This window comes from Gigantopelta aegis, chromosome 13 (genome assembly GCF_016097555.1).
Source record: "Gigantopelta aegis isolate Gae_Host chromosome 13, Gae_host_genome, whole genome shotgun sequence".
Classification (NCBI taxonomy): domain Eukaryota; kingdom Metazoa; phylum Mollusca; class Gastropoda; order Neomphalida; family Peltospiridae; genus Gigantopelta; species Gigantopelta aegis.
This window is the reverse complement of record NC_054711.1, coordinates 24,424,520-24,452,303: the sequence shown is the minus strand read 5'-3', so window position 1 is coordinate 24,452,303 and position 27,784 is coordinate 24,424,520. Positions and strand designations below refer to the sequence as shown.

Here is a 27,784-nt window from a genome sequence, read left to right as displayed (position 1 = left end):
CAGACCTGTCAACCTTTAGTCAAGAGAAAGCAGGAGGTGTGTGTTGAAAAAGCAGGAGATTTTTTCAAAAAACAGGAGATTTTTTAACTGCACACAATTTAACACAACTTTTTAAAAAGTACTACAATAAGTTATATGAACACTACATAATGTCACGTATACTTGTCAACCTTAGTTACTGGCATTTAAAAAAAAAAAAAAAAAAAAAAAAAAAAAAAAATTGTTTATTAAATTTATATATATTATATTTTGTTTTAATTATTTTTAAATATTATTATAATTTAATACATATTTTTCAAAATAACTCTTTTATCCAAAAATCTTAACACTAACAAATTTAAACATTAATTAGTACATTTACGGTATTACACTTACAGGTTGCATCATTGTTATTTGTGTTTCGTGAAAATTAGACCCAAGACAAATTTATATAGGCCTAAATCTTATAAATTAATATTCAGTTTTTACTACAATAAGGTACAGTGGCATTGTACTTATTTAAAATCACTATAACCATGCAATAAATATTGCATTTCCACTAATCATTTCTACTAATCATAAGTAAAAGCTCATTACTGACATCGTGTGAAATATACCGGAATTATACCTATTTCCGTGAGTAACGTTATGTCAAACACAAGATTTATTAATCGTAGGAAAATAATCCCTTGAAGTGTACTCTTGTTACTAACATTTTACTGCACAAACCTACAAATCTAATTTATACAAGTATTGTTTATACAGCTAATTGGTATTTCTGTTGTCTTGCTTTGACATGTGATTTTGACATTGTGTGTATTGATGCATGCGTTCGCTGTCTACTCTGGCACTTCCAGCCATAGAACTCTGCGTTATGTAATCCAGTGGGAAGACATTTTACGAGTCGGAGGTGTTATTAGGACTAAATTGGATAATTTTATATATCGCAACACTGAATGTCAATACACAGCCACGGTAGCTAGAATTTTTTTTATGCTTTGAAAATAACGATTTCCCGGGAGAAATGTTTTTCCCGCGGGAGACTTGATCAAATACTGGGAGTCTCCCGTGGAATCCGGGAGGGTTGACAAGTCTGAATTCCCACTAGTTACTGCCGGTAGAAGCACTTAATACCAACACTACAAGCTTTAAAAATGTCTGACTGGCCATTGTGGGCAGAATCATAATGTATGTGTCAAAAGCACAATAAACATTTTAATTAACATTTATTTTACTAATTTAGTCAATGTATGCTACATGTAACAGAATAATAAGACTTCATCATATGTGGTCATGTGGGATAGAAAAAGTCCACCTGAGGAGGTGGAAATTTTGAACCGAGGGTGTACTTATCGATCTAAATCTAACCAACTCGCACTGATATGACGTCATATATTACCAATGATGTAATACTCCCCATATTAAATTCAATGATGTCACAGCCCATGCAAGACAGATTTAATCCGCATGGGCTGATGTCATGGAATGGGTCTGTCTTGCATGCTAGGGATGGGAGAAAATGGTTTCTATACATGTATTACAAAGTAATTTATTTCTCCTAGTGATAGAAATAACAAGGGAGGCAACTTGCAGTTATAGAGGGCATTGTCAAATCTAACACTGACTGTATACAAAGTTTATAGTGTTTTTTTCAATGTATTGTTGAGTTGGGAGAATGTTACTTTATGGGGGATAGGAGAACAAGTGTAACAATAAATGGCTCAATCACATAGTCACTGAACCATTGTCCTAATGATTTGTAGGTACTGGGTTCACATCCGGGTACCAGCTTTCACCCAAAGTGAGTTTTATCTACTCATTGTGACGGTGTAAGGTTTACGACACTGACTTTTCTCTCACTAATGACAGAAAAGCTAGATAACTGATCAAGCCAAGTAAAGGAAAGTCTGCTTGAACATTCACAGAATATTACTATTTATTTGAAGGAGGGGGCGGGATTTAGCTCAATCGGTTGACTGCTCGCTTGAGGTGTTGGTGTCGCAGGATCGAACCACCACGGTGGATCCATTCAGGTAATTGAATTTTTTCTCGTTCCAACCAGTGCACCACAACTGGATAAAGATCCCTTGCTGCATTAGGAAAAATGTAGCGGGTTTCCTCTGATAACTATGAATCAAAATTACCAAATGTTTGACATCCAATAGCTAATTAACAAATCAATGTGCTCTAGTGGTGTCGTTAAACAAAACAAAACAAGGTAGCATTATACCAAATAACATCTTGCTGGGTCAAAGTTTAAAGTGCACCTAACTCTTAATTGTGAGAACAACGTAGCCCAGTGGTAAAGCGCTCGCTTCATGTGCAGTCAGTCTAGGATCGATCCCCATTGGATGGTCCATTGGGCTATTTCTTGTTCCAGCCAGTGCACAAAAGATTCTTTGCTACTAATGGAAAAATTTAACAGTTTCTTCTCTAAGACTATATGTCAAATTACCAAATGTTTGACATTCACTAGCCGATGATTAATAAAATCAATGTGCTCTAGTGGTGTAGTTAAACAAAACAAACTTTAACTTTCTGTCGGTCTAGGATCAATCCCTGTCGGTGAGTCCATTCGTCTATTTTTTGTTCCAGCTAGTGCACCACGACTGGTATATCAAAGGATGTGGTATGTGCTATCCTGTCTGTGTAATATGCATATAAAAGATCCCTTGCTGCTAATGGAAACATTTAGCAGCTTCCTCTCTAAGACTGTATGTCAGAATTACCAAATATTTGACATCCAATAGCCGATGATAAATAAATCTATGTGCTCTAGTGGTGTCGCTAAACAAAACAAACTTTAACTCTTAATAACACAGTTAATACCGACAGTCCTGTTGTTCTAACAGAAAATCATTTTCATTTTTGGGTGTTGTTATTTTTATTATTTCCATAGAAACATACTCTGTAGCATGTTCAGGAGATTGAGTGTTTGCAGTTGTTCATGCACTAGACTGGTTTGTGCACCTACATTTAACTTTAAATGAATGGAATAGGATGGAAACCAGTCAAATATATTATTCATGAATGCTTGCTCTCCTGAACAAACCACCATTGTTAATAGACAATACCAATATTAATGCACAGCCATTAAAACATGCAGAAATTAATAACAAATGAACTGAAGAAAATAAAGTTTTATTCACAGAAAAGCACAGTCTATGGCACTGATAAAGTGTACACAGTTTTCCAGCAGAACTGTAACAGTTATGAATATAAGAATAGTATTCTAATATCAGACTTTAAGTTAATGTTTAGTAAGTTTCCAAATTGCCAAGCTGAATTCTAATTAAATTACGTAAATATACTTCATTATAAACTTGCCAAAAAGAACAAAACAAACTAATTAGAGAATTAGGATGTTTTATAGGTCTTTAAATTGTGGCATTTTGATTTGCTAATTTAAACTGAATTTGGTGTTTATTAAATTTCCAAATTGCCAATCTGAATTCTAATTAAATTAGGCAAATATATTTCATGATAAATTTGTTAAAACCCCCCAAAAACTACCTAATTTAGTGAATTAGACTGTTTTAAGGGTCTTTAAATTCTAGCATTTTGATTAAGCTAAAATAAACTGAAGTTGTTCCAAACAAAATTCACCAAAAAATAATTTTTTGGGTCCAATCTAAAAACTCTGTAATACTGTATCTTTCATTAGACATTATTAATGCAGATTTATTTGTAAAATCATTGTTATTGGAAATGTCACACCACAATCAATATGACTGTTCTAAAAGGGACATAACTGATTCAAATCTGGCAAATAACAACACTTGCTTTTAACTCAATCTCTATACTGCAATCATTTAAAGAAAATGAAAGAAAATATATTATATTGTTTGAGTTCCAGACTTAATCATACATTAGGTTATAGTCTAAAAAGGGAGATAATTCATTTGGATTCTCTTCTGAGTCTTAAGAGTAGAAAACTCTTCTGAGTGTTAAATATTGCAACTCTTTAATACCATAAAGGTATGTCAAGATACTGATATTGCAACTCTTTAATACCATAAAGGTATGTCAAAATACTGATATTGCAACTCTTTAATACCATAAAGGTATGTCAAGATACTAATATTGCCACTCTTTAATACCATAAAGGTATGTCAAGATACTAATATTGCAACTCTTTAATACCATAAAGGTATGTCAAGATACTAATATTGCAACTCTTTAATACCATAAAGGTATGTCAAGATACTAATAAAGGAAAATGAGATTGTTTGTGTTCAAGAGTTAAAATGTTCAGATACCATACACGTAAGATATAACTATCTTTTGAATATCAGTAATGTTCTATTAAGAAAACAAAAATCATATTGTTCGAGTTAAACTTCACACATAGACACTTGAAATTATTAGTATACAAGGTTTAAAGAAACATTAAAAGGGAGATCACTCATCAGAGTTAGAGAAAATACATATAAATTAAGTGTACTAGTTACAGGACAATATAAACACATTAGAGATCACAGGGATGTATGAAGCATGGGCTGAAATAACATGATTTGACACAATTTGGAACTAAAGTATAAAATCCTTTTCAAAATATTAACATAATTGTTACAATTCATTACATCATTAATATAATTTGGAAGAATTAATATATCTGAATGATTCAGATTAATTATAAATAAAACATTTAATATTAAAATAATTTTAAAATATATAATTGTTACAATTCATTACATCATTAATATAATTTGGAAGAATTAATATATCTGAATGATTCAGATTAATTATAAATAAAACATTTAATATTAAAATAATTTTAAAATATATAATTGTTACAATTCATTACATCATTAATATAATTTGGAAGAATTAATATATCTGAATGATTCAGATTAGTTATAAATAAAACATTTTAATATTATTTTCTTTTTATTACTAAAATTTCAGAAATAAGCCATAGTTTAAATCTTAATTTTACTATTTTGAAAAGGACATTGTAATTAAATTTCACATGTCTAAATGTTCTTATTTTTAATGTAAATTTCATTTAAATTTGTTGTTATTTCATTTTATTCAAAATTTATTATATTAATCAGCATAACACAAATTAATTTGCATCTCCTTTGAATGCAGACAGATTTTAGTGGGGTTTTAAAAAAAAAAAAATTATAAATGGGTCGAAATAATTTAAAGAATTTCAATTACAATTATATATAATTAATTTGCTTTGTCACTTTGATGACCATTAAAAACAAAACTCATTCAGTTGCAAATATTCATTTCACTTTCCACTTCAATTTTCTTCCTTTTTTTTCTCAAAAGAAACTTACTTCCTCGAAACATATGCTCAATATTTAATCATTTAAAAATGTCAGGGAAAATGCTTAAACATTGTGCATACAAAGAAAAAATCTATTACTATACAAAGGAGAAATGATACATTTGCAACTGTTTCAATTTATACTGAGAAAAGCAAATTAATTCTAAGAGCAAAATATAGCATGCTAAATATATTGAAAGACATTTAGAAGCCAGGATAAGCAAATTAAATAGTTTAAGATAACAAAACTGCCAACAACCCACAGTCTCCAATGTATACCATGTTATTTTGTTTCCCATGCTTCATACATTAACATAGATTTTTGTTAATAGAACAGACATTGACATAGATTATGTTAAAAGGTACAACATCAACAATGTTAACAACCAATAAATATTCAGCTTTTTCAAATAGCTACTAACAATGACAGCAATTAAAGAATTTTGGTTAATGTACAATCGCGTTAGTATTTCGTTAGTCAAAGATGTTACAAAAAGGATAAATCAAATAAGGAAAGTAATAAATAAATAAATAAAAGTCCTGATTAAATTTTTTTATATTTCAAAACCACTTAAAAATCTCTGATCTAGATCTAAAATCGACCTGCAATGGAACTGAGATCGATTGAGTCCCAAACTGAACTAAGCGGGTTATCGGCGTACACCCGATAGATATAGTCATATCGCTCGAGATTCTGAACCATGTAGACATATATGGACGGTTCAAGGTTAAGCTGCTTAAGCCACGAAGACCCAGCAATTTCTGAACAAACAAAAAACAAAAGACAGAAAATAGAGAGTGTGAGTTGTCATAGAAACAGAAAAAAAAAATCAACTGTCATTTACATGTGCAAACATTTTGGTTAGCTTTGTATTTGGATCTTTTTTAAGTGGTATGTCAATTCATTGGTATAATTTAACATTTGAAAACAAAATTCTTGTTCTTAACAAAATCTGACAAAAAAAATCAAAATAAATATATAAATATTAGTAAAATGAATAAAAATAAGTTTAAGAAATAAATAAAAGATAAAAAAAAATAATAATAAAAAAAAAAAAAAAAAAAAAAAAAAATAAATAATTTATAGAACAAAATGAATTGTTTTTGACTTAAAAGAAAAGAAATCTATAAATATTTCAGCAAATTTGAAGAATTTTATGTTACATTAAATATTTAAAAAACAGCTTTAGATGAAAGAACTTAATTCATTTTGATCCTTTAATTTGTAAATAAAACCTATGAATGCATATGGTAAATAACAGCTGAATAAAAAGTCAATAAAAGAGGCATACAACAACATGTTAGTTTGCATTTAAATATTAGTTATTAATTTCTTTCTTTTTTTAAATTCAACCACATGAATTTAATGTTAATAATAGATATTAATAAAGTTATTAATAGACCAGTTGAACTAATGAACATATATTTTTTATCCTTCAAATTGTGTATGTTTTATTTAAAACAACCAATATAAAATCAAAAATTCAATATTTCAACTGGATTGATAAACAATTTTTACAATACATATATTATTATTGTTATTAATATTGTCATTATTATTGAAAGCAAGACAACAACATATATGTACAAAATTAATACTGATTCAGGATTTAAAAAAAAAAGTATGCAAGATTAATATACCAAACGCAACATAATATGATAGGGAAGACAACACTGCATCACTAATGGGAGGCAAATTACCTTAAAAGAAACATGCAACATGCAGGTGTTACAAGTAGCAGCAGTTATACATAACAGTAGAAAACCTTTGGTTTTGGTTTAAAACTTGTCATGTGAACCTTTCAGTTAAAGCGGCAAATTTGAAGAAAAAAATTATTTGATTTTATATGGTATTTATGTTTCATTTCATTTCCACTTCGTGCTTATATCCAATTAAGGTTCAAGCATGCTGTCCTCGGCACACATCTCAGCTATCTGGGTTGTCTGTCCAGGACAGTGGGTTAGTTGTTAGTTGGTTAGTGGCTAGTGAGAGAGAAGAGAGTGTAGTGGTCTTACACCTACCCATTGAGTTGTCTGTTCAGGACAGTGAGTTGTTAGTGTGAGAGAAGAGGGTGTAGTGGTCTTACACCTACCCAGTGAGTCGCTAAAACTTGCTCTGAGTAGGAGCCGGTACCGGGTCTGTGAACCCTGTACCTACCAGCCATATGTCTGATGGCTTAACCACGACACCAGTATTTAGTATTTTGAGTTTGACAACATCAAGGGAAGTAACTAGCTGTCTATTACTGTTTTACACTATATTTCTGTTGACAGAACACAAATACTGAATACATATGGAGCCATTAGTTGACAGTATTGTCAGTAAAGCTATATACCTGTACTGTTTAATATAAACTGTCACTGTTGCTAAAAGCTTATTTTGTTTAACAACACCACTGGAGCACAATGATTAATCACTGGCTATTGGATGTCAAATGTCACTTTTGAAGAAACACTATAAAGATGATAGGAGCTGTTGATATTATTATCACATTAATTAACATCCTCACACGTACATTTATAAGCAGTAATGAGCCAACAGGCAAAACACACTAAATGTATGGGTATAATTTTAGGTTATTTATTTGTCAATGTTTAGTATTCCTGTTATCGTATTTATCCTAAAAAATCTAATAATTTCATATTTTGTGCATACTATAAATGATGGTTAACATTGAGGTTGTTGTGCTTTTGACACCACCACATACAAAATGCAAACCAACAACAAAAACAGTTTGTTTTGTTTAACAACACCACTAGAGCACATTAATTTGTTAATCATCGGCTGTTGGATGTCAAACATTTGGTAATTTCAACGTACAGTCTTAGAGAGGAAACCTGCGTCATTTTTTCCATTAATAGCAAGGGATCTTTTATATGTACCATCCCGCATACCACAGCCTTTGATAGACCAGATGAGGTGCACTGACTGGAACAAGAAAACCTCTAGAACACACTGATTTAATTAATCAATGAGTATTGGATGTTAAACATTTGGTAATTCTGACATATAGTCTTAGAGAGGAAACCTGCAACATTTTTCCATTAGTAGCAAGGGATCTTTTATATGCACCATCCCAAAAAAGGATAGTACATAAAACAACCTTTGATATACCAGTCGTGGTGCACTGGCTGGTCAAGAAATAGCACTATGAGCCCACCGACGGGGATCGATCTGAAACCGACTGCACATCAGTCAAGCGCTTTACAACAGGGCTATGTCCTGCTCTGGTAAGAAAGGAAACCAAAACATAAACTAGAAAAGGATCCATGGAACACTAATGCTACATCTCTGTGAAGTAAAATGGAATAGATGATGAATGGATAGATGGATGGATGGATGGATGAAGGGCTAGATGAAGAGATGGAACGATGGATGAGATTGATGGATCAACAAATAGGCAAATGGATGGATGTATAGGATAGATGGATGCACAGGACAGATAGACAGAAGAAAGGATGAATAGATAGACAGATGGATGGATGGATAGACAGAAGGATGGAGGGACAGACAGACATACTGACAGATGGACAGGCTGAGAGGACATGGATTGATGGGACTGATAAATGGAGTAAGAGACTGATGAAAAGATGGATGAATGAATAGATGGATGAATGTATGGAATGGATAGAAGAGCTGTTACTCTCTTTCAGTGGTAACACTAAAAACAATAGTGTGATGTACTCAATAAGATATCTAATAATCAAGGTAGCCACTGCATTTAACACTGTAGGGAGGTGTGGTTACAAATATGGGGAATTCAAGGAGTTCAGACTATAATCTAAACCTCAAAGTAAGGCTTCTAAAGAAAGAAAACTTTCCCACAAGATGTGCAGGACACACCAGGAACCATGAAGGAACTGGAAATCTATGACTTCTACAGAAAAACCAAACCACAATCTTCAGATATCTGTTTTCAAACCATGCTTTTCTTGTTGAATTCAAGGTAAAGAATGCTATTTTTTATAAGAAATAAATCACATCAAATCTTCAGACAAGATAACTGTAAAAATAATTTAAGAAAACAATACTGGGTTGTTTTGTTTTTAAATAAGGAAATAGAAATCTTCAACCAAAATAAATCAAGAAAAATGTACTTACCAAAAATCCTCTTTGGCACTACTGCAATGCTTGATTCAAGGGGACCACTTCGCCCATGCCTGTTTTCTGCATACACTCTGAAGAAATAGTCCATGCCTTCGTTGAGACCAGTGGAAGAAAAGACAGTGTTTTCTGGGTCAATGCGTCCAACATACATCCAGGACTTCTTTCCATCATCACGACGCTCTACCACATAGCCTGTCAAGGCAGAGCCTCCATCTGAGGTGGGTGGCTGCCATTGGATGGTGGCTGCATCACGGGTAATCTGAATCGTTTTGATTGGCCCTTCAGGAGCAGAAGGTGGACCTTAAAATTAAAATGAGCTAATTAATAAACATATATACAGTTATGGAAGAGTCTTCTTAAAAATAAACTTACTTTATTCATTGTATGTTTGTTTTGAGTAAAATTAGATGATAGTAACACTGTTTCATTGTTAACTATAACGATTTCTGTTCATATTTATATTGCAAAAATATATTACTGTCGTAAAATGTAAGTATTAAGGAGAAGGCCTAGTAAGTTGTGTATCTTGTGCCTAATCCATTTGTTCTTTAAAAAGCAATAAAATATGTTTCAATTAAAATGATTTAACACAAAATTTGGGTTGTGGATGATATTCAGTGAAAATGCTTGTAATGGCATAATCTTTTTGTTTGTTTTTGTTTTGCTAGTTGTATTAAAATATGTAATAACTTTGCAGCATGGGATCTTTTATATGCACTTTCCCACAGACAGGAAAGCTCATACCATGGCCTTTGACCAGTTGTGGTGCACTGGACAAAGAGAAGAAAGAAGACAACGACTGTGGAATCGACATACCATAGGGACTCTTTGGAATGATGGGAGTTTCGGTTTCCAGTGGAGGACTCATTCCCACAGCATTTTCTGCAATGACACGGAAGAAGTATCCCGCTTTTTCTACGAGGTTTTCAACAGTCATCGACAAGGTGTCGGGTGAAACCTTGGCAACGCGGACCCATTTTGGTCGCCTGATGTCGGACTTCTCGACGATGTATCCCGAGATGCGTGAGCCGCCATCACTGATTGGAGGAAGCCATGACAGTGTCACGTGATCTTCTGTTAGGTCGCTAATCAGAAGAGGTGCTTCTGGCTTTGATGGTTTTCCTGAAAAATTCAAGTAATAAAATGACTATGGTAACTAGAGGTTTTTTTTACATAAACCTTGCACATCCCACCTTTCTGTTTTGATGGTATGATTGGAGTTTTAAGTTCAGCTGGTTCCCCCAAGACCCAATCAGTTGAATGGTTTATAGTCTTAGAGAGGAAACCTGCTACATTTTTATATAAACTTCCCAGAACCAACCTTTCTGTTTTGTTGGTATGACTGGAGTTTTAAGTTCTGCTGATTCCCCCAAGACCCAATCAGTTGAATGGATTATAGTCTTAGAGAAGAAACCAACTACATTTTTACATAAACTTCTGATTGGAGTTTTAAGTTCAGCTGGTTACATAAGCCGCACACAACCCACCTTTCTATTTTGTTGGTACAACTGGAGTTTTAAGTTTAGCAGGTTCCCCAAGACCCAATCAGTTGAATGAATTATAGTCTTAGAGAGGAAACCTGCTACATTTTTTACCTAAACCTCCCACAACCAACATTTCTGACCTCCAGTGTTTTTTGCACACACACACAGAAGTAAGTAAGTACTAGACAACATTGATTTATTAATCATCGGCTATTGGATGTCAACCATTTGATAATTTTGACATATAGTCTTAGAGAGGAAACTCACTACATTTTTTAACTAAACCACCAACAACCCACCTTTCTGTTTTGTTGGTACGATTGGAGTTTTAAGTTCAGCCGGTTCCCCAAGACCTCCGGTGTTTTTGGCACACACGCGGAAGTAGTATTCAAAGCCTTCCAGCAGGTCTTCAATCACACAGAAGTGAGTGGCGGAATCCGTGTCGTCGATCTTCCGCCACGACCCGCTCTTTCCTTCACGCTTTTCTAAGATGTAAGCAGTGATGGGAGCTCCACCGTCATTTTTGGGTTTCCTCCACTGAAGGGTTACCGACTTCTGGTCTAGGTTCAGGTATTGCAGATCTTCCGGAGTTCCTGGTGGTGCTGCAACACAAATGGTGGAAAACACATTTTAAAGATTATGTAATAGCATTCTTAATCTGATAATTCAATATGGCAGTTTTTCTGGTGCTGGTGCTGTAGTAGAAATGGTGGAAATTACATTTTAAAGATTATAATGACATTCATAACCAGATAATTGAAGATAGTTGGCCCAAGTTCAGCCAGCAAACATTTCGCTAACATTTAATAACTATTTGATTGGTTTCCAGCATAGCCATTTGGTTCACCGTGAAGTGCATAAACCAGTCTGGCGGATGTTTTTCTGCTCAGGCTGGCTGAATGCAGCCCAGGTAAAATTGTCAATTTTAAGTCATTGAGTTTCTACTGGATTCGACAAATCCACTATCCCTCGTTCCTGGCTAGTGAATTTTTGATCAGGGCCACTGGAAATATTCACCTGATTTATTATAATACATAGGACACCAGCCAAAACTCCTTGGAGGGCTAACATGGACTTTCTCAACACATTTACGGTGGAGGACATACAGTGTAGCTCAGGCTGAACAGAATTTTTGGCCGAATAAGGCTTTTTCATAATAAGGAAGGGTTGAGGGTTATATTGTATCCTTTGAAAACATACTGTATAATACAGTGCTATTTTTCCAATAGGTTGGGGACTACATTGTATCCTTTGGAAACATACTGTATAATACAGTGCTATTTTTCCTATAGGTTGGGGACTACATTGTATCCTTTGAAAACATACTGTATAATACAGTGCTATTTTTCCTATAGGTTGGGGACTACATTGTATCCTTTGAAAACATACTGTATAATACAGTGCTATTTTTCCTATAGGTTGGGGACGACATTGTATCCTTTGAAAACATACTGTATAATACAGTGCTATTTTTCCTATAGGTTGGGGACTACATTGTATCCTTTGAAAACATACTGTATAATACAGTGCTATTTTTCCTATAGGTTGGGGACTACATTGTATCCTTTGAAAACATACTGTATAATACAGTGCTATTTTTCCTATAGGTTGGGGACTACATTGTATCCTTTGAAAACATACTGTATAATACAGTGCTATTTTTCCTATAGGTTGGGGACTACATTGTATCCTTTGAAAACATACTGTATAATACAGTGCTATTTTTCCTATAGGCTGAAGACCTTAATACTCATTTAGGGAAGGAAGGAAATGTTTTATTTAACTACGCACTCAACACATTTTATTTATGGTTATATGGTGTTGGACATATGCCTAAAGACCACACAGACACCAACGGGGATCGATCCCAATTTTCATAATAAATGACAAAAAATATTAACTGTTAGACTGGTACTCTGTAAAACTCACCAATTTCTCTCTCTGGCATGATTGGTTTCTGCAGCATGACTGGTTCGCTCAGGCCCTCGTTGTTTTCAGCAAACACCCGGAACAGATACATACGACCTTCCAAGAGATTCCTGGCTGTGAAGGTCGTGACCTCCGGGCCGGTGTGACCAGCACGGACCCACTGAACCTTGCCAGACTCTCTCCGCTCAACCGCGTAGCCCAGCAGGTCAAGACCACCTGTTGATTCCGGGGGAGACCACTCCAGTGTAACTGAATCTTCTGTCAGGTCCACAGATTTGAGTTTCTGTGGTTGTGATGGAACATCTAAAAGAAAAAAATAGAAATGATCAGCCTCAATAGTATAGTTAGTGGGATACAATTGATTAAACATTAACATTTAGATTTTTTTCTTCAAATTTTCATTATTATTCATACTTAGCTAGTGCTAGCACAACAACTATGCTATGAGGTTATGACTCAGGGTTGTATAGCAAAGTTGTTGTGCTAGCACAGTAAATTGAATAAGACTACATGTATTAACAAATTAATATTCAGGAGCTAGAATTACATGTTCATAAGAACTAACAGTCCTAGTTGCTGCCCTTCAAACAAATTTACAAATTATTTTCCCAAACTTTTCTGAAAAGCTGTTTAAAAACTTTCAAAAATGTTCTGAAAACTTTAGCAGAGCAAAAGTGGAAGATAGCCACCTTGTTTAATACCTTGCTGCTGTCTTTTGATTTCAGCTAATTTAAAAACAAATCTCTAATATTTTGTGAAATTTTGAGAAAGAAGATGGTAGAGGGACTACTTTTTTCACACTGACTTCATCATACTGTTATAGCTATAATGATGCTGCCCTTTGATTCAAGCTAATTTGAAAACATATCTCACATATACTGTGAAAACTTTGTGAAACAAGACAGAAAAGGACTACTTTTTAAAACATATATTGTGAAAACTTTGTGAACATGACAGAAAAGGACTACTTTTTTAACATCAACTGACCGTAAGGACTTATAGCCATTAATTGTGCTGCCCTTAGATTCAAGCTACTTAGTTAAAACTTTATGAAACTAGACTCACCAAAAAGACCTTTATTCTTGCTGGGCTGACATTTGATTTAAGGTAATTTAAAAATGAATCTAACCTACTGAAAACTTTTTGAAAACAAGACAGAAGTGGGACTACTTTTTTTTCACATTGACTCACCATAATTACCTTTATCCTTCCTGAGCTGAAATTTGATTTAAGGTAATTTAAAAATGAATCTAACCTACTGAAAACTTTGAAAACAAGACAGAAGTGTGACAACTTTTTGAAAACAAGACAGAAGTGTGACTACTTTTTGAAAACAAGACAGAAGTGTGACTACTTTTTGAAAACAAGACAGAAGTGTGACTACTTTTGTCAGTTCGACTCACCATAAGGACTTATAGCTTTGATGCTGCCCTTTGACTCGAGTGGCACACCAACCCCGATCTTGTTCTCGGCGTAAACTCTGAACTGGTAGTCGTGGTCTTCAATAAGATTCAGCAGCTGGTACTTCGTCATCGCCGCTGCGACACGGGCCGCTCTGATCCACCCACCGCGCTGCGTGTCGCGCTTGTCAATGATGTAGCCGAGGATGTGCGATCCTCCGTTGTCTTCGGGTGGTTGCCATGACAACTGGGCGGAGTCGTGACCCATGATCTCGATCTTCAGAGGGCCTTTCGGTGCTCCAGGTACCTCTGTGGAAAATAAACGAAATGACTGTTAGGATAAGAGAAAGGAAAGGAATGTCTGTTTATTGACACCCCAGCAACATATTTAATGACATGGCTACAGATTTTTAAAGCTATCTTAGTGTTACGATATCGTAAAACCATCTTTCGCTACAACACAGGCCATAGTGACATCATAGCCTATAATAGTTTACTATATCGTTGCACTAAAATAGTTTCGAAAATACCGGCCAGTACTCACTGACAAGCATATTTCATATTTTGCACAAACAAACAAGTAAGGCTGTCATAATTTTAATTTAATTTTTACACATACAAATTAATAATTTCTAGAATGTGCATGTACATCATAATTTCAATTTAACTTATTGCAAACACACATAAATGAAATGGTATTTTTGGGAAGAAAAACATTAATTAACGTATCTAATTGTCTACACACAGAAAAGTAAGTCTCATAAAATTTAAATTATCGCTCAAGAAGAAGAAAAAAAAATCACTTACCTAATGGTCTGCACACTTTCACAGGTAAATCTGTCATGATGGACTTCCCCTTCCCGACCGCGTTCTTGGCGTAAACCCGGAACTCGTATTCCTCTCCTTCCTTCAGGTTTCTCACCATGTGCTGGACGGTTGTCTGGTCAACCTCAGCTGCAACCATCCAGTCCTTGGCCCTCGTCGGTTTCATCTCAACCGTGTAGCCAGTGATGGACGATCCACCATTATCCTTGGGAGGCAGCCAGTCCAAAGTGACAGAATCTGCGAGGACTTTGGTTGTTCGAAGTTTACCGGCAGGAGGTCCTGGTGGAACTGTTGTAGATAAAGTTGTGTTTGTTAGTCAACTTAGTGGTAAATAGGTGAATTGATGGGGGAAAAAAGAACACAGTTAAATATTTTCATTTCAGTGTTTAAAGAATTGAACCAAACAGCTTGATAAATAAATAAAATTAAAACTGCTTTCTTTTAAGATTTTTCAGAATATTTTAAAGTGTTAAATATTGTTTTTTTTAAAGTTAAAGTTTGTTTTGTTTTGATTAATTAATCATTGACTATTGGATGTAAACATTTGGAAAATTCTGACACGTAGTATTAAAAAAAAAAACCCACTAAATTTTTTACATTCTGGAGCAAGGGATCATTTATAAGCACTTTCCCACAGACAGCACAGCACATACCACAGCCTTTGATATACCAGATGTATGTGGGGCATTGGTTGGGATGAGAAAAAACCTTCAGAGAATGTGTTCATCAAAGAGGTTTAATTCTCTGATCAGCAACACTTCTAAGTCTGTGCTTTGCTAATATACTCTAAATGGTATGATATAAATAAGCCGGTTATACTACAGTAAAACCCCTCTAAAATGAACCCTCAGTAAACTGGAATTCCCTCAAAACCAGAAATTTTTTCATGATCGCTTTTTAAATATCGGTACAGAACAGAACCTCTCTAAACCAGACACCTGTTAAACTGAACATTTTACTTGGATTCATGGGTGTCCGGTTTAAAGAGGTTTCACTGTATTTTTTTCTACAAACTACCACACACAACATATCCCAACCTGGTGGTCTTCTGATGCTGGCGACAAGCGGATTCTCCAGCGCGTCGCTAACACCCTCGTCGTTTTCGGCAGACACGCGGAAGAAGTAGTCGTTACCCTCGATCAGCCTCTCGATGGTGTAGGTCAGAGTTGAAGGTCGGACCGAGTCGACACAAATCCAGGCCTGACGTTTAGCGTCACGTCTTTCTATGATGTATTTCTTGACAGGAAGTCCACCGTCGCTCTCTGGGGGTTTCCAGCGAATCGTGGCAGACGATTCGTCAACATCCATCACTTCTAGAGGACCAGTTGGTGCTGAGGGGACACCTGTGAGGTGAAATAAGTATATGTGTACCTTAATTAACATTCATTTACAGGGCACAATATACTTCACGAGAACCGTTGTTCTGTTCGCGTGTTGGTTATGCAACTTTAAAATCACAAGAACTGCCAATCGGTTACATGGTGAACAATTACATTCTAAAATTAAAAGTACCATATACATTGTATCAGCAATGAAAGTGAAAATCAGTTTATTTTTTAAATACATTTGAACCATCAATGTAGCACAGAACCGTGGATTAAATGTTTTAGGATTAGATAGACCTAACTCATCAGTTACAAGAACTATATTCACGTAACCGAACAATCGGTTACCTAAGTAAACCTCACGTGAACTGACTTTCAGTTACCTAAGATTTTGAAATATTGTTCCCAAATTTAAAAGAAATACCTGTGGCTTAATTAAAATTAATGTAAAGTAAATACATGTGTCTTAATTAAAATGAGTGTAATATAAATACCTGTGTAGCTTAATTAACATTAATTTAAAATAAATAACAGTGTAGCTTAATTTAAAATAAATAACAGTGGAGCTTAATTTAAAACAAATACATGTGTTATCCTTTAATTAATCCACAAGTCTAAAGATTAAAACATACCGAATGGACTTTTCGGTGTCACCGACTGTTTAAGCTGCAGTGGTTCTGAGATACCAGCCACGTTTTCAGCCATCACACGGATGTAGTATGCAGAATTTTCCGTCAGGTACGGCACAGTGATAGACAACTCTGTTGACTTGACGCGGTCCACATGAGACCAGTCGAGTCTATACGACTCACGCTTCTCTATGATGTAGTGAGTCACGGGTGACCCGCCATCATCCTTGCTAGGTTTCCACGTAACGACGACAGAAGTCCGTTTGATATCGGACACTGTTAGAGGAGCTTCTGGTGGGGATGGAGGCTCTGAAGATGATAAAAATGATAACAGTGATAATGATAATGATAATATTAACGACTGATAAAGATAATAATGATTTGATAGTGATAATAATGATATAATAGTGATTTTAAAAATAAAACTCATGCTAATGATATAATAATAATGATAATAATAATGACAATGATATGATGATAATAATATAATTATGATATAATAATGATGATGATGATGATAATAACAGTAATGGTGATAATACAATAATAATAATAATAATAATTATCACATAACAGTGATTCAGATGATAGTAATACACTAAGCTATATAATAAAATATGATACTATTAATAATATACGCTCATATTATATTTTATAAAAATGCAAATTTAAAGGGTAAAAATTAAAACTCCTTCCCCATCAAAAAGGTTGAAATGCAGTCTATGTATACGTTAGATGGCATTAAGACATTTCTTCAGAAATAAAAATGGACCCATTCTTATTTCTGAAGAAACATCTTAATGCCTTCTAACCTATTTAGATGGCATTTCATTGGTTCATTCTCTCAAATGGGCGGAGCATGCAGCACTAAGAATTAAGACAGGTTTTTGGTTGTTCTTCATGATTAAGACTGACAAAATAAAAGTCTACGATTGGCTGAAATGGATGGACAACGTTCAGTTGCCTTCTAAATTTAATATTTTGGAATGGCAAACTAAAAAAAAAAAAACTCCCCAATTCAAAACATGCATATTTAACAAAACAAAATGCAAATAATACTTACTTATAACCTTTCTTGGTGATACAGATTTTTCTGTTGCACACTGTTCACTAACACCAATATCGTTCTCCGCCGATACAGCAAAGAAGTATTTCTTATTCGGGTCAAGATCTCGGACTGTAAAGCTGGTCTTGAAGGGCTCCATGGAGCCAAGGTCAACCCATGAACTGCCAGGTTTGTCCTCCTTCATCTGAAGGTAGTAGCGTCTGATCCTTGAGCCACCATCATTTGTTGGCGCCTTCCATTCTACAGTGATTCCATCTTCTGTGATTTTACCAGTCCGTAAGAATGCAGGAGCTTTAGGTGCTTCTGTAACAAGAACAGAAATACGTGCTTAACACGAATTCTGCAGAATTAAATGTCTTGCCTGTCAGTGCACTGGGATGAACATCCATAGGTGCAACTATAAACCAAGTTTGATTTAACCAGGACTTTAATGCAAAAGTTGATGTCATCGCCATAGGAAAGTAATTAATATCTATACCATGTAAGAAATATAAACATTTTCAGTGCACTGGGATGAACACCTATAGGTGCAACTATAAACCAAGTTTTATTCACCTACAACTTACAGTTTGTGAAAAATATAACCTTTTTCAGTGCACTGTGATGAACAGTAATAGGTGCAACTATAAACCAAGTTTTATTGACCTAGAACTTACATTTTGTAAGAAACATAAACCTTTCTAGTACACTGTGATCAAGACCTATAGGGGCAACTATAAACCAAGTTTCAATGACCTAGAACTTATAGTTTGTGAAAAACATAAACCTTTTTAGTACACTGTGATCAAGACCCATAGGAACAAATATAAACCAAGTTTTATTGACCTAGAACATTTTATAAGAAACATAAAATGTTTTCAGTGCACTGTGATGAATATGTATGGGTGCAACTATAAACTACATTCACTGAGCTAGGACTTACAGTTTGTAAGAACTATAAACCAAGTTTCACTGAGCTAGGACTTACAGTTTGTAAGAACTATAAACCAAGTTTCACTGAGCTAGGGCTTACAGTTTGTAAGAACTATAAGCGTTTTTCAGTGCACTATGACAAACTGCCAAAAAAACTAGGTTCAGTAGCTTTAATTAAAATAATTTTGTCATAACCAACCTTGTTTTGTCCTTGGAATGACACTCTCGTCTCCATCCAGAGACGGGCTCTCTCCCTCGAGATTGACAGCTCGGATCCGGAACATGTATTCGTAATCGACGACCAGCTTGTGAGCTGTGTATCTGAATGTGTTGGCATCGGTGGTTCCAGCACGCCCCCACAGGCTGCGTCTCATCTCACGAATCTCAACCACGTAGCTGAGGATGGGAGTTCCGCCATCATGCTCAGATGCCTGCCATTCCAGGTCGCAGGAGTCCTCGGTGATGTTGGAAATAATCAGCGGTCCCTTTGGAGCAGATGGGACATCTGGAAGTAAATTACCATGTGGATTATTTGTAAGTGATGACAAGTTTGACTGCACGTAAAGTATTATTTGTGTAATCTCCTGCATCACTATTTCTTTTCTTTCTTTTTGTTTTATTCATATTCTTTTTATATATTTATTATATATATATATATATATATATATATATATATATATATATATATTCCTCTGGTTATCTTTAACTGTTAAATTAGTTTAAATATACAGCTATGTAATATAGGTTGCCATGTATATTGTATGTACATGTATATAGAAGAGGGCCTCGTGAGTTATCAAACTTGTGCCTGATTCTTTATTCTTTGTACAACAAAATATGTTTTCAATCAGTCTGGAAGTAGAGGTTAGATTATACATTAAATATTAATCACAAACTGGCTGGTTTCAAATTTTATGCGATTTGGAATATCTTGAAATTGAGGTATTTATCACAAACTGGCTGGTTTTAAATTTGAAGGTATTTTATTGGTTACTTTTGAATATGTTAATATTTGATTGGTCAGTCTAAACATTGATTATTGTCAGTATCTGATTACTGGTTTTTGATAAGTCAATTATAACATAGTTGGTAATTGGCAGATCATAATACCAGCAACTGACTTAATTGGTCAATCATAAAACAACCAGTATTCAACTGCTCAAAAAGGCTACTAGTAATTTACTATGTTTTGATTGGTCAGTTATGAAATCGTATTCGACTTGTCTTTTATAATATTATAGTATATGATTGATTGAGATACTTTGTACATCTGAATAACATAACCATTAACTCTTTCAACTTTGTATATTTGCACAAGACAGAAAGAAAGAAAGAATTTTTTTATTTAATGACGCACTCAACACTTTTTATTTATGGTTATTTGGCATCAGACATATGGTTAAGGACCACACAGATATTGAGAGGAAACCCGCTGTCACCACTTCATGGGCTACTCTTTTCGATTAGCAGCAAGGGATCTTTTATATGCACCATCTCACAGACAGGATAGTACATACCACAGCCTTTGTTACACCAGTTGTGGAGCACTGGTTGGAACGAGAAATAGCCCAATAGGTCCACTGACGGGGATCGATACTAGACCAACTGTGCATCAAGCAAACGCTTTACCACTAGGCTATGTCCCGCCCCTTTGCACAAGACAGAGTCCAAAGGGCATTTTAACAAGATCGTAACTCACCATATGGACTCTTAATGAGAACTGGTCGAGACATCTCGAGGTATTCGCTGGTGCCGACAGCGTTGTAGGCTGCCACCCTGAAGAAGTACTCCGTCCCTGTGGTGAGATCCTGGGTGATCAGTGTCGTCGAGTCATCTGTTGTCTTGGCATGTCGAGACCACAGCAGTCGCGAGCCCTCGTGTTTCTCAATGATGTACCCAGTGATTGGGGCACCGCCATCATCTTTCGGGGGTTTCCACTCCAGTGTTGCTGAATCGCGGTGCACTTCAATGGCTGCTAGTGGACCAACAGGCTTATTTGGAGGTCCTGGAGTAAAAATGTTTAAAGGTTTATTATCAGACTATGAGATATGAGAGGAAAGGAAGGAAAGGGGGAGGAAGAGGGCAGTGGGGGAGATTCGGTAATTCTGACAAATAGTCATCAGAGGAAATCCGTTACATTTTCTTAATGCAGAAAGGGATCTTTTATATGCACTTTCCCACAGAAAGGAAAGCACATACCATGGCCTTTGACCAGTTGTGGTGCACTGGTTGGAATGAGAAAAAACACAATCAATTGAATGCAAGCACCTCCAGTGAATATTCAACCAACTGAGCTAAATCCCGCCCCAGATTGCATTAGAGACAGAAAGAGAGAGAGAGAGAGAGAGAGAGAGAGAGAGAGAGAGAGAGAGAGAGAGAGAGAGAGAGAGAGAGACAGCAAGACAGAGAGAAAGAGAGAGAGAGAGAGAGACAGCAAGAGAGAGAGAGAGAGAGAGAGAGAGAGAGAGAGAGAGAGAGAGAGAGAGAGAGAGAGAGAGAGAGAGAGAGAGAGACAGACAGACAGACAGACAGACAGACTGAGACAGAGAGACAGAGATGGATAGAGAGAGATAGACAGACTCTTGCTGATGGCTTGTAAGCTAAATTCATATAACACAAACACTGACGACAGAGTAAATGAGAAAATCATAATTAATGTACAACAATTACCTTGCTTCCTCTTCGGTACGACACCATCTGATTCCAGTGGTTTTCCAACACCGACTTTGTTAATGGCCGATATGCGGAAATAGTACTTCTTATTGGCTGTGAGGTTCTTGACCTTTGCCTTGGTGTTATCAGTGACTGTGACCTCCGTCCACAAATCTTGGTTCAAGGTCATTTCCACTTTGTAGTCAGTAATGGGGGCACCACCGTCGTCTTTAGGAGGAAGCCACTCCATGGTCAAACTGTCGCCTGTTACGTCCTTGAAACGGATAGGTCCTGTTGGCCGGTCTGGTACAACTGAAAAGAAGAAGGATATTTTGTCTATCAACTGTTCTATATTTTGTAGGGATATGAGTACAGCAACTACCAGTCTTACACTCATGGCCTTTTCTTCTTTCTTTTTACTTTTTTTTGTGCTTATATCCATTTAAGGTTCCAGCACGCTGTCCTGGACACACATATCAGCTATCTGGGGGCTGTCTGTCCAGGACAGTTGGTTAGTTGTTAGTGTTGGTTAGTTGTTAGAAGAGGGTCTAGTAGGTACAAGGTTCGCAGCCCGGTACCGACTCCCACCCAGAGCGAGTTTTAATGACTCAGTGGGCAGGTGTCAGACTACTACACTCTAGCTCTTCTTTCTCACTAACCACTAACAACTAACCCTCTGTCCTGGATAGCTGAGGTGTATGCTTGAACCTTAATTGGATATAAAAAAAAGGAAAAAAGTTTGTTTTGTTTAAAGACTCCTCTAGAGCACACTGATTTATTAATCATCGGCTATTGGATGTCAATAATTAAGCACGAAAATAACTTGAAATGAAATAAATGTATCATGACTGTTAGAATTTTAATTTTTTTTACCTGGCTCGCGACATGGTGTGACAGGCTCCTTCATCTCACATGGCTCACTGAGTCCCTCGTCGTTCTGAGCGAAGACACGGAAGAAGTACGAGCTTCCTTCCTTCAGGTTTCTCACGTCCGTCTCCAGCACAGACTTCGACACAGACTCCACCTTGATCCACGACCCCCAGCGCTTGTCTCGTCTCTCCACGACGTAGGCAGTCAGAGACAGACCGCCCGTGTCCTTCGGGGGACGCCATTTTAGTGAGACGCTGGTTTCTCCCACATCTGTTGCTGAAATCGACTCGGGAGGTGATGGGACAGCTGTGGAAAGAATATTAAAAAAAACATTAGAGAACATGTGTTAGAGAATAATAAACAAGAACCCAATGGAAATTATTTATCTTACAATCAATCAGTGATTGCCGACAGTGATTCAGGGTGTGATGGGATAGGTGTGGAAATAAAATTAAACAGCATTAAAGGTGTGTTAGAGAATAACAGATGAGAACCCAATGGAAATTATTTATCTTACAATGAGTGATTGCCGACAGTGATTCAGGGTATGATGGGATATGTGTGGAAATAAAATTATTAAACAGCATTAAAGGTGTGTTATTATAGATACACCTGAAACTGAACTTAAAACTGAACTTAAAACTGAACTTAAAAAATAGACTAGAGTTCGTCTCCATAATCATTAATTCTCGATGGTATGTGCATTTGTTTAAATATAAAAAATGCATTTTGTGGTATTAAAACACCAGGATAACCAGAAACACTTCAGATATACAATAGGGTGAAACAAGAGTCTGTGACATTGAAATGGGGAAAATAACCTTAAAAAGTACACAAATGTCTGACAATTACTACTCAAAGATACGTACATCCTTAAAATATGAAAAATGCATTTCGTGGTATTAAAAACACCAGGATAACCAGAAACACTTCAGATTTACTGAAATAGATTAATCTAAACAATACAATCTCAGTAATTTCTGATTTCAATGATAAAAAAAATGCCTTTAACAGTGAAAAATATGCCTTTTAAGTTAATGTTTAAAAACTAGGGTCTATCACTTTAAAAGCGTTCCACTCACAGTAAGGACTCTTTGGAACAACTGGATCCACTGTTTCTAGCGGCTTCGACTGCCCGGCCACGTTTTCCGCCATCACTCTCACGTGGTACTCCTGCCCCTCCTGCAGGTACTGTAGCTGGCACGTCTGCTTGTTAGATGAGACTCGTTCAACCGTGGTCCATGTCGACTTCCACGCCTCACGCTTCTCCACATGGTAACACGTGATAGGGGATCCGCCGTCGTTCTCGCTCGGTTTCCACGACATCTTGAAGCCATTGCGCTGAATGTCGGATGCTATCATTGGTCCGACTGGTGGGGATGGTGGGTCTGTAGGAACAAAATTATATCAGGAATCTTAGAAACTTGAAGCTGCAGTCTCGGATATATTTTAATTTTGTTTAATCATTTGAAATGAATCACCCACATTAATTGTGTATTACTGTCACATGCCATTCTACAACATCTTTTGGCTATTATATGCTTGTCTATTCATATAAACAATGTATTATATTTCATTTTAACATTAAAAAATTAGGTGTTATTCCAATGGTTGTGCTACAAAGTATTAAAAACATGGTCATTGGAAATGGGAGAAAGAAAAAAATTCTTTTTTTTAATGATGTACTCAACACATTTTTATTCACAGTTACAGGATGTCAGATAAAAAAATAAAAAAAATGTTTTATTGAACAACGCACTCAACACATTTTATTTACAGTTATATGGCATCAGACATGGTTAAGGACCACAGATATTGAGAGGAAACCTGCTGTCGCCAAATCATGGGCTACTCTTTCCGATTAACAGCAAGGGATTTTTTTATATACACCATCCACAGACAGAATAGTACATACCACGGCCTTTGTTACACCAGTTGTGGAGCACTGGCTGGAACGAGAAATAGCCCAATGGGCCCACTGACGGGGATCGATCCTAGATTGATCATGCATCAGATGAGTGCTGTACTACTAAGCTACATGCCGCCCCCACCAAATAAAAAGGAAACCCACTGCTGCATCAGGTGAGCGGTTTACCACTGGACTATAAGAGATCAAGATACCGTATGAAAAGAACAAATGCATTACCAAATTACTTACTTATCAGCTACCTACAATAACAAATTACTTATCAGCCTTGAAAAGAAAACCTGTAGTAATAAATTACTTACTTATCGGCTATGGAAAGAAAACCTGTAGTAACAAATTACTTACTTATCAGCTATGGAAAGAAAACCTACAATAACAAATTACTTATCAGCCTTGAAAAGAAAACCTGTTGTAACAAATTAGTTACTTATCAGCCTTGAAAAGAAAACCTGTAGTAACAAATTACTTAATTATCGGCTATGGAAAGAAAACCTACAATAACAAATTACTTATCAGCCTTGAAAAGAAAACCTGTTGTAACAAATTACTTACTTATCGGCTATGGAAAGAAAACCTACAATAACAAATTACTTATCAGCCTTGAAAAGAAAACCTGTTGTAACAAATTAGTTACTTATCGGTCTTGAAAAGAAAACCTGTAGTAACAAATTAGTTACTTATCAGCCTTGAAAAGAAAACCTGTAGTAACAAATTACTTACTCATCGGCTATGAAAAGAAAACCTGTTTTAACAAATTACTTACTTATTGGTTTATCCAGTTTGATCGGTTTCGCTGTCTCGCGTTTCTCGCTCTTTCCGACATCGTTCTCTGCCGTGACAGCGAAGATGTATTCCTTCTCTGGGACAAGTCCAGACACAACATGGTGTGTCTTGTAGCTCTCCGCTGTGGAAATTCTCTCCCACTCGTTCGAACCCTTGACGGTCTTCTCAATGTGGTACTGACGGATCTTCGAGCCACCATCCTCCAGCGGTGGAGCCCATTCAAGAGTGACATTATCTTTACCAATATTCCTGACGTGGAGCGATTCTGGAGCGTCAGGAGCATCTACAAGGGAAAGGAAAGGAATGTGTGTTTAGAGAAATCTCAGCAAATTTTAATTTACAGATATTTAATGTATAACATATGGTTATTTTGAAACTTAAAAGTGGACTTTTTACTTGCTCCATGGGTGTCTGGTTTAGAACAGTTTCACTCTGTGTGTGTGTGTGTGTGTGTGTGTGTGTGTGTGTGTGTGTGTGTGTGTATGTGTGTGTGTGTGTGTGTGTGTGTGTGTGTGTGTATAATAATTATGTCAACTTTAACATATTTCTACTCACGTAATATTTTCTGTGGTCTAATTGGTTCTTTTCCTTGTAGGGGTTCGCTCTGTCCTTCAGCATTTACTGCAATGATCTGGACATAGTAGTCACTTCCTGCCACAAGTCCTGTCAAGGTGAAGGACCGTTGGTCGTCCTTGACCTCTCCAGCTGTACTCCATGTTGACCGTCTGGTTTCTCTGATCAAAATGATGTACCCAGTGATGGGAGTTCCTCCATCATCCTCAGGTATTTTCCATGCTATGTCAGCAGTCTTTTCTGTCACATCAGAAACTCGGAGAGGACCAACTGGAGCAGATGGCACATCTGTAAAGAAATACAATTAGCCAATAAGAATAGGTGTATTTTGAGACAAGAGAAGAATTAACCAATAAGACAAAGCATAACTTGAAACAAGAGAAGACTTAACCAATCAGACAAAGCATAACTTGAAACAAGAGAAGAATTAACCAATCAGACAAAGCATAACTCAGACAAGAAAAGAATTAACCAATAAGACAAAGCATAACTTGAGACAAGAGAAGAATTAACCAATAAGACAAAGCATAACTTGATACAAAAAACAAATGAACCAGTAAGACTTACAGAGCACATTACAACAATAAAATCAAATAACAATCCATTTTTATTTAAAAAATTAAACATTCATTAATTACACCAGCTGACCATGCTAATGCAGTGGTTATTATCGGTCAATTTGTAGACTCATCCAGTCCTGCCTCCATCTATCTGCATGATACACACGTGTGTGTGTAGTATATATTTTTAGATTTTTTTCCTAATTGTATTTGTTTTCCGTTTTTGACAGTAAACATTCCTGTTTATTTCTTAGGTTCATGCATTTTCACATTTTAATCATACCATTCACACATGTACCTAGTGAAACAGCAGAAAGATCTAAGGAAATCATATCACGGCTTGAACTTAAGAATTTGTCTCCCACGACAATTTAAAAACAAAATTGCAGCTAGTTAAATGGACCACTGACGGCAATTTAAAGCCCGCCCATGGCAATTGTAAGAAGAGAAGACTTTTGCAGCAAAATAATAGTACGGAAAGGTTATTTTGCTGTATGTATACATATTTTAAATGTACTTATGTTATATACTGGCAACTAATGTACATCAGATGAAAACATTCTGCCATTATTTGGGAGCCTTACTGACAGCACTTTTGTGCTGTCGGTGATGCTCCCAGCCTATGGCAATTTATATCTCAACAACGGCAATTGCCGTCAGTGTCGTCGTTAAGTTCGAGCCTTGCATCTATCCTTACCAAATGGACTCCTGATGAGCACTGGTTTATCCATTTCAAGCGGTGGACTCTGTCCAACCTTGTTCTCCGCAAACACTCGGAAGAAATACTCCATGCCTGTTGTCAGGTTCTGAGCACAGTAACTTGTCATCGACGCGTCAATCTTGTCCAGTCGAGTCCACTTGAGTCGGCTTGACTCACGTTTTTCTAGAAGGTAGTATTTCAAAGGAATGCCTCCATCATCTTTCGGAGGCTGCCATTGGATCTTGACAGAGGTGCGCTGAACATCGAGCACTTTGATTGGTCCAACAGGTTTGGAAGGTGGCTCTGAAATAATGATATTTGGTTCATAAATATAGGAATTTTTTTTATTAACAATTTTTGTATTTTGTCTTAGCAGATTAGAATTTTTTTTTTTTTTTTTTAATTAGGAGAATGGTACATGGTTAGCTTGGCCTTCATTTTGTTAAAATAGATGTGAAATATATAGATTTTAAGTTCCTTTTAATTTTTGTAATTCATCCTGGGTCTAAAATATTTTAAATATTTTTAAATGTATTTAATTAACATAATGGCATATGATTAACTTGACTTTGGAATATCTGTGAGCAAATTGTACAAAATATATCTAATGATTTAATTAAAGGGAAAAAACTCCAACCAAGAGGCCTGCATGAAGTTAGGGTTATAACAGAATAACAGAATAATATAATAATCAGATATATAAAATATTAATATTTATTTAATTAAAGGGAGATAACTCTAAGCAGGAGATCTGGATTCTAGGTAATAATATATTAGTTAA

General features: G+C 35.8%; 1 protein-coding gene across 1 annotated transcript in view; it reads right to left on the bottom strand.

Annotated features, from left to right (window-relative positions):
- LOC121387235 (titin-like) overlaps nt 1-27,784 on the bottom strand; it is a 481,073-nt gene that overhangs the window by 44,687 nt on the left and 408,602 nt on the right. The window contains exons 190-206 of the mRNA XM_041518261.1: nt 27,001-27,306; nt 25,726-26,031; nt 25,151-25,453; nt 23,543-23,848; nt 22,464-22,766; nt 21,609-21,902; nt 20,638-20,943; nt 19,138-19,443; nt 18,024-18,329; nt 16,964-17,269; nt 16,044-16,349; nt 14,989-15,294; nt 14,185-14,490; nt 12,782-13,084; nt 11,152-11,454; nt 10,185-10,490; nt 9,363-9,668 (exon numbers count right to left, since the gene is read on the bottom strand). Coding sequence (XP_041374195.1) covers nt 9,363-9,668; nt 10,185-10,490; nt 11,152-11,454; nt 12,782-13,084; nt 14,185-14,490; nt 14,989-15,294; nt 16,044-16,349; nt 16,964-17,269; nt 18,024-18,329; nt 19,138-19,443; nt 20,638-20,943; nt 21,609-21,902; nt 22,464-22,766; nt 23,543-23,848; nt 25,151-25,453; nt 25,726-26,031; nt 27,001-27,306 — 5,178 coding nt within the window. The remainder of the gene's footprint in view (nt 1-9,362; nt 9,669-10,184; nt 10,491-11,151; nt 11,455-12,781; nt 13,085-14,184; nt 14,491-14,988; nt 15,295-16,043; nt 16,350-16,963; nt 17,270-18,023; nt 18,330-19,137; nt 19,444-20,637; nt 20,944-21,608; nt 21,903-22,463; nt 22,767-23,542; nt 23,849-25,150; nt 25,454-25,725; nt 26,032-27,000; nt 27,307-27,784) is intronic.